This window comes from Pinus tabuliformis, chromosome 9 (assembly GCF_031772625.1).
Source record: "Pinus tabuliformis cultivar Carrire ecotype Pingquan chromosome 9, CPIR1, whole genome shotgun sequence".
Classification (NCBI taxonomy): domain Eukaryota; kingdom Viridiplantae; phylum Streptophyta; class Pinopsida; order Pinales; family Pinaceae; genus Pinus; species Pinus tabuliformis.
The window spans coordinates 932259348-932273740 of NC_142307.1; the positions used below are offsets into that span (position 1 = coordinate 932259348).

General features: G+C 40.0%; 1 protein-coding gene across 1 annotated transcript in view; it reads left to right on the forward strand.

Moving 5' to 3' along the window:
- The window catches only part of LOC149151816 (N-terminal nucleophile aminohydrolases (Ntn hydrolases) superfamily protein), a 331242-nt gene extending 317059 nt beyond the window's left edge, over window positions 1–14183 (forward strand). Inside the window, exons 9-10 of the mRNA XM_089440943.1 lie at window positions 13782–13902; window positions 14000–14183. Of these exons, the coding sequence (XP_089297069.1) occupies window positions 13782–13902; window positions 14000–14173 (295 nt within the window). The 3' untranslated portion in view covers window positions 14174–14183. The remainder of the gene's footprint in view (window positions 1–13781; window positions 13903–13999) is intronic.
- The last annotated feature ends 210 nt before the right edge of the window (window positions 14184–14393 follow it).

Below are 14393 nucleotides of genomic sequence, written 5' to 3' on the forward strand. Positions count from 1 at the left end.
TCTTGGATTCTCAGTCCTCAACGAATATCAATCCTCTATGATCACTCTTCTCTTGGGTGCCCTATCTCATCCTCAAAGAGTATCAGATGCCAAATGATTTCCTAATCTTCCATTTTGTATTCCCAGGTGAAGACCTGAATGATGTGTCTATATGGCCCTCTCAAATATGGGGGACATATTCCAATAAAGGAATGTACTCATTCCTACAAAAGGAATGTACCTAAGCTCCCTCTTGGCTTAGGAATTTCCAAGTTTCTTCCAAGTAAGAAACTTCTTTCCAGGCTCCCTCCAAGTAAGAAAATTCTTTTTAGGCTCCCTCTTAGCTTGGGACCTACAACAGCTTTTTAGGTGGATATAATGGGACAACCAGCTGCTTGAAGAACCCCTTTTCCTTCGATATCATGAATTTCTTTTTTCATGGAATGTTCATCTTTTGGGACTTCTTCATAGGGCATAGACCATTCATCACTTTCATTCATGAGTCAATCATGTCCTCATTCCTTTTATCAGAAAGTGATCCATCAGGTTTCCATCTGGCTTTGCTTCATGTCATGCTGCTTTCTTCATGCCATATTTTCCGGAAGGATCTTACATCCTTCTATATGGTCTTCCTGGAAGTCATCCACAGATCTTCTGTTTGGCAGTCCTACATAAGCCCATGCAGATATTAGTTCAAAAATAAGAAATGAACACTTAAACCAAAAATTACCTTTGCGATGGTCTTTCATCATGACATCTTCCTGTAAGTATCAACATCTTGCATACATGTTGACACATCTCCCAAAGATATCCATTGTCAAGGGTCTCTATCTTTTTCCGACTTCCATTAGAGTCTTCATATCCTTCTGGGAGAGTTCCTAGTCAAATCTTCTTGGTTTCGGATGTTGAATGCCTTCTACCATTGTTGCATATCTCATGATCTCTTCCCCCTTTTTCCTCACACTCTTCATTCCCAGGAGCTTCCAATCAGAGTTCCTTAATTGTAGTCAGCTCCCTTATGCTTCATATGAGAACATATTATGTTGATTTCATCTAGTGTGACCTATGCCTTTCTGCAACTTTCAGAGGAGGAGATCCCTTTTCTTTGATCATGTTTCCCAAGATGGAAATAGTGATCCATATTATTTGCAACCATATGACATGACTTTCATAATAACCTATGTAAGCATACATACCTCATCTTTCTTTTGGGTCATCCAGACTTCCTGTAGCAGCTTCATTTGAACGAAGGAGCTTTATCCTTTAGACCTGCTTCATTGTTATGTCATCATACCATCATCCCTTGAATCCCACAAGTTGGAATTCTTGATGAAACATTTGCTTCCTTTCTAGATCAGTGAATCCTCTGATAAGGATTCCATCAAAGAAACTTGAGGATCTTTCATATCCTCACCCAACAGAGGTTTTCCTTATTGATTATTGTATGATGATCCCAGTCGATGATGACCTCTACTTCTTTCTATAAGTATCACTTGAGATTTCAATGAGGTTTTCAAGAGCTCTTATTCCTTTTAATCAATAGTATTTTATGCTAGACATTCTCTCCGCGTCTCATGTCAAGGGCTCTTACTTTTGATGCTTCTATCACGATGCTATTTTCTAATCTGGTGCCTCCTATTTTATTTACATTGCTTCCTATCTATAAATTACAAGTGAAAAGTACCTTCTAGTGAAGAATATCATCTCTGTCATAGTAGAGATCTTTTACTTCTTCCTTTTTAGGCTTCTTTGTCTCAGGTTCTTTCATTTGCTCAGTAATATGGGCTTCTTCCCTATCTCTCTCGTCCTTATTACATTTAGGATAATCTCTTCTATTGTAATGTCCCAAATTAAGAAAATTTGGAACAGGCACCTCAAATAAAATTACTATTCATTTAACAAAAGATTGCCATGTAAAATATAACATATAAAATGTATGCAATTCTATAACACGATAAGCAGAAACAATCTCAACTTTATTATAATATATGAACTAGGGTTTTACATGCTGGAATAGCAAAATATTTAAGATAGTTGGCCTCAATAGATCTTACAATAATACCACAATGGACCTCCCAAAACAAACTAAAAACCAAATAGCTGCAACCTGTGAACCCTGAATGGATTTACCAAGGAAAGAGATGGGTGCTCACCCACTCTCACTTAATCACTCGAGGGTTTTTGTCCTGGGGCTACTAGTATAGTAGAGAACTAGGTTCTCAACCTCTCATATAAGAAACAATACCATATCCAAGATGTTCCCAAATGACATTCTCCTCCTCTTTTATAGATTTGATGGATCCCTCTAGAATCTCCCATTTTATTATTATTTTAATCATGGAGCACTTTTCCCTCTTTTATTTTGATTAAATATTCTTTTTAATGCGGGGAAATGGTAAATTGGCCATCTTGTCTCCCCAGGTCACTGAAACTCTCATCTAACCATCCCGCCATGTAGATCTTCTCGTTCCGGTTCCAACGAGTTATTACACTAAGGTGTTCTGCTACATATTCCTCTCGAAATGCCACCTTAAGCATAATTAATTGAGTCAACCCACTAATAACTCAATTTTCTAAAAGTTGTCGGAATGCACTGGAACGAAAGGAAAACTGTGCGGATGATGGACTATACCAAGCGAATGCCATCATACCTCATAGAAACTCCTCAAAACTTCCTCGGGATTCCTGATGACATAACTTGCTCCACTGACCTAGTCATCCCCTGCTTTGGAAATCCACCCTGGTTGTATTATGAAGAAGAATAAAATGGGGACATGATAGTCCTCTCGACCCAAGATTGCTTGCCCTCAAGCAATCCATATCTGTGGACCAATCTGGTGGCCCAACGTAACTGAAACCCAATGCCTGAATGCCATACAAACCACTAGTCCACGTCATGCCTGCAAGCTATCGAAACATGACTGGATCCTCCAATACCTGGATCCCATGCCCATCTCTATCTCAACCTGCTACTAGTAGATCCACCTGGATTCCGATGCCACCAAGAAGGAGCAACAATGCTCCATGGCTCCGCTCTGCTACTATGCTCCACCTGTGAATGCTGCCCCACGAACTGCGTACTAGCTCATCGCCCCTCTCCAATCCAACCTCGAGCATAAGCCAAGGTCATCCCCACTCTGCTGATGCAATGCTAATGCTATGGAGACACTGGTAAACTGTCGGTCCACCTCCTACTGCTCACTGACACATATAGTAATGTCCTCGTCTAGGTGCCCCTGCTGGACTGTGCCCCAAACTAAGGTTGATACTCCATCAAAAGGATACCAACTCATGATCTCCCGCCAATCTAATGTATGGACACCTGTGCAAGGGATACGTCTGCTATGCTGAAACTGATCCATGCTCAACTCTTGAGGCTCTACCCAGTCGATCAAAAGTTAAAACATGCCTGAGAAATTTTGCCCTTCCCTCTCTAGTGGGAAGAAGTGGGCACACTGTGTTGCAAGCCCTATCTATATACTCCTAGAGAGGGTTGCTCCCTGAAAGTCCTGCAGCTCTGCCAACTGCCTATGCATCTACCCACACCTCATTAGTGGGTCGGCCCAAAGATGGATGCACCACCATCTCCAACAACTCTTGTCGTCTACTAGCCTCTTGCAAGACTACCCTGTCAATCTCCAACATCTCCTGAGGACAAGTGTCTATAAATACTGCCTCCCTGGAGGTTGCCTGCACATCTATCTGCTCCACTCCAATGGTTGGCCCCAAGGGTGTCTGCTCATCCTCCATCATGGGCTCAACATAAGCCACTAGCTGACTCTCCAACATTGGCCCATCTGCACACTGTGTGTGTCATCTGTCTCATGCTCCTCTATGTGCTCCCTATGTTGAATCATCAGTTGCTCATTTGCTCCCAGATCTCCTTCCCTCATGGGAACAATTAGCTGCTCGTCATACTCTACCACACATGGACGCACCTTTGGCTATTGACATCAAATCCACATGATTGCTCGTGCTCCTCAGAGGTATCATCGTATGAACCCATGGACTCGTCCAAAGAAGAGTCCTCACCCTGAAAGTCAGAAGGAATCTCCTCCTACTCTACCTCTGTCATCTCCTCAGCATCACTCAAGCATGAGTGGTCAGGTCCCCAAGGTCCCTTGTAGACAAAGCAAAGTCCCTTCCTCCTCATCTCATTCTTGTTGCATGATCCCCCAAACCTGAGCAACTCCTCCCTAGTCAACTGTCTCCTGAACAACCCAATGTTCTGCTCAACCAACCTCTCAGCTAGTTCATAAGTAGCAAGTGAGACCAACTGTTCTCTCCTCCAAACGGACAACAATCAAGACTGCAACTCCCGGCAAATGGCATCACGACCTCTCATACATGATGATAAGATGGACTGCATGTGTGCTATGACTCTGTCAGGATGATGTTTCCTAATGCTGAAGAAGCATTGGAACATCTGCAAGATAAGATCATCACACTTGAGATCGAACATGACTTCATAAGTCTTAGTCATGGCCATAATTTTCAGAACTTGAAGCTTCTTCCCAAATGTAGGACCCTCACTGCTATCCAAATCTCGCAAAGTTTCTACCATTAGCTCGAAGACTCTCCTCATAACATCATCATTGTAAGGAGCTATAGGGGTGGTCAACATCATGATGCTACTAAGACAAGAAGCAACTGGACAGGGTTCCTTAAAGGACTTGTGTTGTATGAGAGCAAGCGTCGCTTGTTTTAGAGCCCAAATTAGTTTCTTCCCTTCTAGCTGGCTCACTTTAGAAAGAAGTGTATCTAGTTCATCAAGTTTGAAAAGAATTTTCCATTTGACCCTCATGTGCTTCAAATTTGTCCCAATGGCTAGGATTTTGTGCCCTATCTCATGTTTTTCCTACAATTTCTTTAGCTTCTCTTGCTGCAGAATAATATGCATTCCCCTTGAAAAGGGTCTGTTATTGGCTGCTGTTAAGTTATTAAGGGCTTTCGTTAAGGTTTCATCCATGTTTTAGTTAAAGGAAGTCAAGTACATCAAGCTGTTTTCACTGACACTCTCCCTTCCCCTCTAGAATATTTCCAGTTTATCTTCAAAATTCTCTAATTTTGAGTGAGTTTACAGTGAGACTTTTCTTCGAACATTTCTCTAGTTAACTGTTGTAGGTGCAAATTTGGATTTAGGGTTTAAATGCACATAAACAGTCACCAATATTGCTCCAAAATAACCTTGACTGATGAATTCAAAAATGCATGATGCGCTAAAACAAGGTTGTATAGCAATCAATTCAAGCTAAGACAATCTTTGAAATAATGATTTACAGTATAAAAACAAGGAACTTGGTTTGAAGTCTACAGTATAATCCTCTTCATTGATGATATGTGACAATGCTCCCAATACAGCCACAAACGAATGAAATCTGCAACTTCTGACATGGTAGCAGGCACTTCAAATTTTTTAACAGTTTTGGAACTTCCTCTTTGGCTCATTAAAGATCGTCTGCTAGAGACACTGGTTTTTCTACTTTAGGCCTATAATATATAAACCAATGTTCCAACTGATCCACACACGCTACTGTACTCTTATGCACAACTACAGGCAGCCACTAACCTTTTCTTCATCGCATTGGTATATTGCACTTCGCAACTACAAGACTCCTATTTCAAGTTGTATGCACAAAACTTCACTCATTCCCCAACAAGTTATGTTTGCCAGACTTCCGGGGAAACACCCAACTTTACTCATGCACAGGGAATTCTTCTGCACAGGTATTCTGTCTCGGGCCTCGGCGAACAATAATTAACTCATAGACCGACACACTTGTTCAATGGACCAATCACAACACAGTTGAGGACCAAATCATGTTTCGCTCGGCTTCGGTTTGACGTGATGGGAGAAAAGAAACCCCACAGTCTTGGCTTAATTTCCTTTTTGAGATGACGAGATGATTTAACTCGGTTGTCTAATATTATTCTTGCAGTTTGATGAGTTTATGCAAATGGTTCCTCGCTGCCCACCGAGGTGTTCTACTTGACCTAGTCAACGATCAAATGGCCCCTACGAATTGTCTCAACGATCTATTTCTTTCGCTCCGAATATACGACTGCGCTATCCAAGGCACCATTGTAGCCCATGCGCCTGAAAATACATTCATCATGCTTAACACATTCCATACGTCTGCATTGGTCAATAACATGCAAAATTTCCCATTGCTAGGCACACACAGCAGTTTGGTTCTCGCAATATGAGAATTTCCCACCTGCATGATTATGACTGGCACGCTTTCTGAAAGGCTTCGTCCAACAAAATTCAAATTCGTCCCAAAATGTGGTTTCAAGCGTGAACATGTAATCATTGACAATCGGTCAACAATAAGATTTGTCAAGTTAGCTGTCTGGATTCCGCGTGGTCTCAGCTAGTACGAAATGCAGGCCAAACAACCCAAATTTGTCGTTTAATTTTAATGCAACCCCTTCACTCTGCGACTACGATTCTACGAATGCGATGTTCAGATGTTGAACCTTTCCGCTATCAACCACTGTCGCTAGAGATGTTTGTAGTCGTCGCACCATCCACTGCTATCTTACGCTCAGACACAATACACAACCTCTCTGAGATGATTCAAACTACTATCAATCTATCGAATTAAATTCTGGTGTTGGGCAAATAAGAATCTTAGAATTCCACTGCTAAAATGGCACACACAACAACTTGCCCAATGAATTTATCAGTTGGCTCTCTATGTTGATGCAAATTTGTCCTAGCAATCCGTTGGATTTTTACCTCTGCAGTGGACAACTTGACTTCAATGAAAACCGTCACAAATTTGCAAAAAGATTCACACATGATTCAATCAACCCCGACGACTAGTTGACTTCGTCTTCGTATGATGATGTCGTTTCCAGAATGGACAAGATCTGGAAAAGACTTCGGCTACCCAAAAGACAGCGCTGTGGTGTCTTGATATCGGCCCACCTCTGTTTGCAGCATATTCAACCATCAACTATGTTGTTAGCATATTTCAATTCGAATGAAATGTTTGGCCTTTACGACAATGAAACAATTTTGTTTCGCCCGCCCACTGAAATATTTGGTTACAACCTTCATAATATTCAGTCCTTATGAATTTTAATTCATGTCTCTTTCAATAATAATTTGGACGAATAGTAAAATTTAAGCCCTTCACAAAATTGTGAATTTAATAATTTGGTCTTCAGCAAAAAAAATGCCTTGACAACACAAGTTCTCCAAACTCGGTCTTTCTTGCAATAAAAAAATTTGGCTCCAGCAGTAGAATTTTGTATATTCAAAAATAAACCCTCGATTTGGCCTTTCAAGATAACCCATGGCTGAGCCAAGACCAAGGCTCTAATACCATTGTAATGTCCCAAATTAAGAAAATTTGGAAAAGGCACTTCAACTAAAATTACTATTCATTTAACAGAAGATTGCCATGTAAAATATAACATATAAAATGTATGCAATTCTATAACACGATAAACAGAAACAATCTCAGCTTTATTATAATATATGAATTAGGGTTTTACATGCTGGAATCACTGAAATAGTTGGCCTTAACAGATCTACAATAATACCACAATGGACCTCCCAAAACAATCTAAAAACCAAATAGCTGCAACTTGGGAACCCTGAATGGATTTACCAAGGAAAGAGATGGGTGCTTGCTCACTCTCACTAAATCACTCGAGGGTTTTCGTCCTGGGGCTACTGCTGGAGTAGAGAACCGGGTTCTTAACCTCTCTTACAAGAAACAATACCAAATCCAAGATGTTCCCAAATAACCTTCTCCTCCTCTTTTATAGATTTGATGGATCCCTCTAAAACATCCCCTCTTATTATTATTTTGATCATGGAGCACTTTTCGCTCTTTTATTTTGATTAAATATTCTTTTTAATGCGGGAAAATGGTAAATTAGCCATCCTGTCTCCCTAGGGCACTAAAACTCTCATCTAACCATCCCATTATGTAGATCTTCTCGTTCCAGTTCCAACGAGCTATTACACTAAGGTGTTATGCCATGTATTCCTCCTGAAATGGTACCTTAAGCATAATTAATTGAGTCAAGCCCACTGATAACTCAATTTTCTAAAAGTTGTCGGAATTCATCGGAACGAAAGGAAAACTGTGCGGATGATGGAATATACCAAGCGAATGCCATCAGACCTCATAGAAACTCCTCAAAACTTCCTCGAGACCCCTGATGACTTAACTTGCTCCACTGACCTGGCCATCCCCTGCCTGAAAATCCACCCTGGTTGTACTATGAAGAAGAAAAAAAATGGGGACATGACATATATAGTGCCCAAGTTCCTGACATCCATAGCATCTTACCTTATCCATGTTCTTCCTTTTCTTTTGAGGACCAAACTTTCCAAATTTTCCTTTTCTTCTTGTCATAGCAACATATGCTTGATTCTTCTCATTTGGTCCTACATCAACCTTTGCCTTCAGTCTGGTTTCTTCGATCTTACAAAGTGACCATAGATCTTGAAATGGAGTAGTCTCTTTCTTCCCATATAAACTTGAAGTGAAGTTACCCCATTCTTCCGGTAGTGCATTCAGTACCACTGTGGTCATCTCTCTATTAGACATGACTTCTCCTAGCTCTTGTAGTTGATCTCGAATTTCTGATATCCTCATGAAGTATGAGGTTATTCCATCTTCCTTGGACATCTTTAATTTGTAGAGTTCTTGCCTTAATGAGATTACTTCTCTTGCAATACTTACAGAAAACAACTCTACCAATTTGTCATATATAGCTTTTGCAGTCTCCAACTTTGATACATATGGGATTAGAGAGTCTTTTATAGATTCTATAAGAATCCTCTGGGCTCTCACTTCTCCCTTCATGAATCTAGCATGTGCTTGAGTATCTTCTTTTGGAGGTTGGGTTATCAACCCCTTGATGTGATCCATGACCTCATTCTCAATAAGATTTAGGTCTGTCCTTTTCTTCCATGCAAGGTAATTTGCAGCCCCAACCAATTTATTGCTTTCCTTGCAAAAAGACATTTTGTTATTATCAGATATAGTCATAGACTTACTTGAGAAATTGATGCTTGCTTCCTCCTTAATCTTGATGTTGATAGAGGATTTGCTTCTTGAGAGATTGATGAGAGAGAGCTTGATTCACGATCCTTCTTGAATGTTTTAGTCTTCCTTCTTTCTTGAAGATGGTTTCAAGACTCTTGCTGGTGTAGATTTCTTCGATCTAGGGTTTTGAAGATCTTGACCTTGGTAGCCCTTGAATTTGCTATGATCCTTCTTTGAGGCTTGATGTCTTCTTGATTGAATGCCCCTTCTTGACTTCAACACCTAAGCTCTGATACCATGTTGAGAAATCTAGGGCATAAGGAGTTAAAAGATTTCTCTGCTTGATAATTGCTTGTGATATACTTTTTACTTCTTAGCTTATATTCTTCTCTTCATTATATTATTATTGTGTGTTTTTCATCAAGACAATTACCAATATGCACAATAGAAGACAAATGACATAGTGTTTAGGCTAGTCAGCCAGGGTGAAAACCTCTCACTTCTTGAGAGGAAATCCCGATCAAAATTCTTCTTATAGATCTTTAATTGACGAATACCAAGACCATGACAAAGACCCTTGACTCTAGTATCCTCTCAAGAACCTTGTCACTATCTTTGATGTTCTGCCTCTTCTCTACCTTGACTTCCTTCTAGATCTCGAATAGCTCTTCTCGGCTTTTAGAGAAACTCGGTCTCTATCCTTCACACTGCTTCTTCTCGGCTTCCTCTAGAGAATCTTGGTCTCTAGGCTTTCACTGGTCTCTTCTAGAGAATCTCGGTCTCTATTATCTCGGTCACCCAGAGAATCTCAGTCTCTTAGGTTTACCCTAGATTAGAAACCCTAGTCTCCTTAAGAGAGACCTTTTAATGTAGCAATAGGTTCTTCCTTCGATCTTCTTGTGATGCCTTCGTTCCTTCTTCATTCGCTCGTGGGAGAGTATGTAACCCAGACAAACCCTAGAAGAATCCTTCCTTTGCTGATCCCGGAAGAATCCTTTCTTCGTTATCCCTAGAAGAAACCTTCCTTTGCTATACCCAAAACACTCCTTCCTTCGCTATCCCTTATTCGCACTTGTGCTGCTGGGTTCTTCTTCACAACACTTCTTAATCGAATGCTTGTCGAGTGTCTTGCCTCTAAGTCAGGCCGAGTGTGGCTACTTATACACATCATCTGATGTCCCTTAGGCCGACATGATCTCAAGTAGGTAGGCCAACTTCTTCTAGCAAGTTCTTCCATCATTGTAGGCTGACTTGAAAACGATAAGTGACAAGGTCTTGGAGGATACTTTACATGTTGAAGTTTCTAAGTCTAACGGTTAGAAACCCTCCATGCACTTTACTAATTTATTTGTACCTACTTGTTCTGTTAATTAACAAGTTATTTATCATGTAAATACTGAAAATAAATACAAGTGCATGCTCAACACATTACAGATCATCAACTGAAGGAAACAGAAACAAGCACACAAATGACACCGTTATTTTTGGACTAATGTCCTCGGAAAAACCCAATGCGGGAAAACCAGTGCAACTATCTAAGGGTTTTATTATTAAGCAGCTCTTTTTTGAGTACACTGGGTGCCAAATTGGCTAACCCGATAGAGATAAAAAATCTGGCAACAATACCTCTCTTCGAAAATAGGTATTCAGAAAGCCTGCTCCACGAAATCCCTCTCCAGCACAATCTGAAGCTCAGTGTCAGCCCTGCTGGCCTTTGCGTTAGCCTGAAACCTTTTGTGTCTGCCTACTAAGGCTTTGCACAGTCTCTCTAGCTCTTTGCGTCACTCCTGCAACCTCTGCGTGGATGACGCAAGCCCTTCTGGCTCTGCACAGTCTCTGCTGCCTCTGCGTGGCTCCCTCTGGCTCTGCGTCTGCCTCTCTCTGCTTCTGCGCTGGTCTCTCGACACTATCTTTGCCTCTTTGCCTCATACTCACTACCCTCGCTGCAACTGACCACTGATTCTATCTCTCTGCATCACTCTTGCAGCCTCTGCGTGGATGACGCAGGCCCTTTTGGCTCTGCGTAGTCTCTGCTGCCTCTGCGTGGCTCCCTCTAGCTCTGCGTTTGCCTCTCTCTACTTCTGCGTTGGTCTCTCGGCACTATCCTTGCCTCTTTGCCTCGTACTCACTGCCCCTCGCTACAACTGATCACTGATTCTATCTCTCTTAGCAAACCCCGCTCTAGAGAATAGAATGACTGATCACTCTGGTGTGTTCTCCAAGTGACCCTCAAGCCTCTTCTTATACTTTTCTCGTTGACAAATCAACGACTGAGATTAAGTCCCTAATCGATGGCTAAGATTAGATCTGGCTTGATCCATGTCTTTTGGACCATTCTAACACAGTTTTATATTAATTCACATTAATATTTTAATTTCCCTAAGTTTAGACTTAGGGACTCCATTAAAAATATTAATTATTTTAATATTTCCCTAACTGTTTAGAATCTGCCCAAACCCTTTCTGGGTATTGGAGATCTCATGTGCCCTAATCTCTCCACCAAATTTCGTGGCTAGAGCACATCCGATGCTACCCCAAATCAACATTACATAGACAAGTTTGACCTTTTACAAAGTGTAAATGACTTCATTACATGACAACGACTCTATCATTTTATGACTAGATGACAAATACTTCCTAAAGACTCGCAATGGGAGTCTTGACTCAAAAATAAAAATCTCTTGCTCATGAAACCCATGAAGCAAGCAATACAATAATTTTATTTTTCTTCTTTTCATCTCATTACTTAAAATGATAATTACATGTCATTATGAAGACCGAACCTAGTTACACTTTTCAAGAAGACCAAGGGTCACAAGAATGTATTATAAATGTATATCATCTGAATAGTAAAGGCATCTCATGTTCTATCTTATTTGTTGTCCATTACTTCTGTGTGTTTAACAAATATTCTCATATTTCAGATATTTTGAATACTCACGTGTGTACAAACCTTGTTTGTTACACAGAGCCATGTTTACTTGCATTGTATGGCCTCTGCCTACTACCCAGACTTGCCTCTCTCCTGAATCCCTGCTTTCTCTCACACTGGATTGCTCAACTTTCTCGACTGTTCAACTATGTAAACCTAAGTTGCGGGCAACGTGGGTCTAGGGTCCGTTTCCGTATGGAAACGAAACGGAAACAGGGAAACCTGTACCGTATGGCCCGGAAACTCGTTTTTGGCTGTACTGGCCCGTTTCTCGAGGAGGAAACGTGGCCAGTACGGCCGGAAACGAGTTTCCGGGCCGTACGGCGGAGTTTCCTCATGCAAATTGACTTTTTCTTATGTTTTTTTATTATTATTTTGTTTTCTATTTTTTTATTGGGTGACTAAAGTGGCTTCTAAATTTAATCATAATGTTTAAATGTAATAAATTATAATGTATCATGTATGCTTTATGATTGCACATAACATTTCTTAAATGTCTTAAATTCTAAATATATATATATATATATATATATTCGCGTTTCCCCATTTCCAAAATTTGGGGGGGAAGCGTTTCGTACCGTGCCCGTTTCGGAAACTCGTACCCTTTTCCCATTTCATGCAACTTAGGTGTAAACCCTATATCTTAACCTGTTTTTATATTTAGCTAAAACCAAAACCCTAATCTATTTTTTGTGATTACTGATAAATCCTAATTTAAGTCATGCAGCATGAAATACACTTTTTAGACACAACAAGTAAATATAAGGCTTCTCATTTTTTACTAAAGTGAATTATAGAGTAGATATACTTTTCTGAAATAGAAAATATCTTAAAGTACTTCTCTTTCATTCACATTGAACTTGTGCAAAAGTCCCTGCCCAAGCTATATTTCTGAACATAATATCCCGGGGTTTCTGAACATGAATCTTCCATGCCCAATGCAACTTTCGAGGCTGATTATTTGGCTATTGGACCATTGGACTAGAGGATAAAAGATCAACATTCTATGCTGCTGCTCATCTATAAAGTTACTCTGGCTTTTCTTGCTCTTCAATGCTGCTGCTCATTTATAATCTTATAAATGCTTTTCTCGATCTCTCAGCAGATAATACTATATCTATCGTGATCTCTCAGCAGATAATACTATATCTATCGTAACATTCGCTGCTGTCTCCTACTATGCTTCCCACTTAACTTTGTTTTTAGGATGATATTGAAAAGGAATTCATAGGCAGAGTCACTCCTGACTTTGCATTTTAAAAAAGCTACCTCGCTTTTTGCAAGAACTGCTAAATACAATAATAGGAATGATAAATAATCAATCATTTCAATTGCATTGAACCTTCTTCACTAATTTGTTTTATTATAGAAACAAGTAAAGATGCTTCTTCCAGTGAGAGTGTAAATAGTGCAACGTTTGTGCAGATATTAGCTGTGCACCACTTAGTTGAGGCCTGTATCTTTAATTTGGATGTTAATGTGACAATTTTTTTCCTTGCTTAGTTAGAAGACAAACAACCTCTATTAAGCAATAAGGTTGATTAAGAATGATTAAGGTGCAATGTTCCGCCAAAAGGCCACCTTCAACATATTTAATCTTGTCTAGAAAAGATGTCTTCTTGGATGTTATTTTGTGTTGTAGTTAATAACTTAATGATGCCACATTCTCCCGCATGAGGAAGTAAAAGTTGTTTTAGATAAATTGTTTGTGAAGTGCTGAATTTTTCTCATCTTGCAAATATAGTCAGTTAATGCAGTCCTGGTCCAAACCAACAAATGTATTTTGTATTTGGAGAATATGACAGGATGCCATCATTTGCATTTTGACTGAAAAGCAGTGGATGTGGGTGGTGCAGATCACAGTCTGGACCTGCCTGCGCATGCACAGAGGTTTTAGAGTCAATCATTGATCAGAATAGGCACTTATGTATGCCTAATGATGCAGGCGTGCTGCTGTTGCAAACTGATACTGCAAAGGTTGCTAGTCATTTCATTGTCGCATAGAAAGTGGCATACATTCTTGTAAATTATTTTGACTATTAGTAAGGGACTTTTCTGAAATTCTCTGTAACAGGATGCAAGGAATCCTCAAGAACTCAGAGCAGTGGAGCTCGTGGCTGCATATTCATCTTTATCTTTTGGCGTGGGATACTTTGGGAACTCAATGGATAAACCTAAGGCATGTATCTTTTATAGATGTTTGGCTTCATATTCTATGCTTATGAACATCTGTCTTTTTCACCAGTAGACAGTTATAGTCTGGATTTGACAGTCTCAATACACTACTGTTAGTACCACTTGTATGTGTGAACTGCGAAGCCCATAGAGATTTTTTTAATGTTGATATTAGCCACAATCAATTAATTTTTTTTCAACAAGGTAGATTGCACTGAGAGTAGCAAGGTGCATTCTACAGCCCAGTATAAGGGAGATGCATAATGTTTGTGCCTAATGCTGATGTGACACAT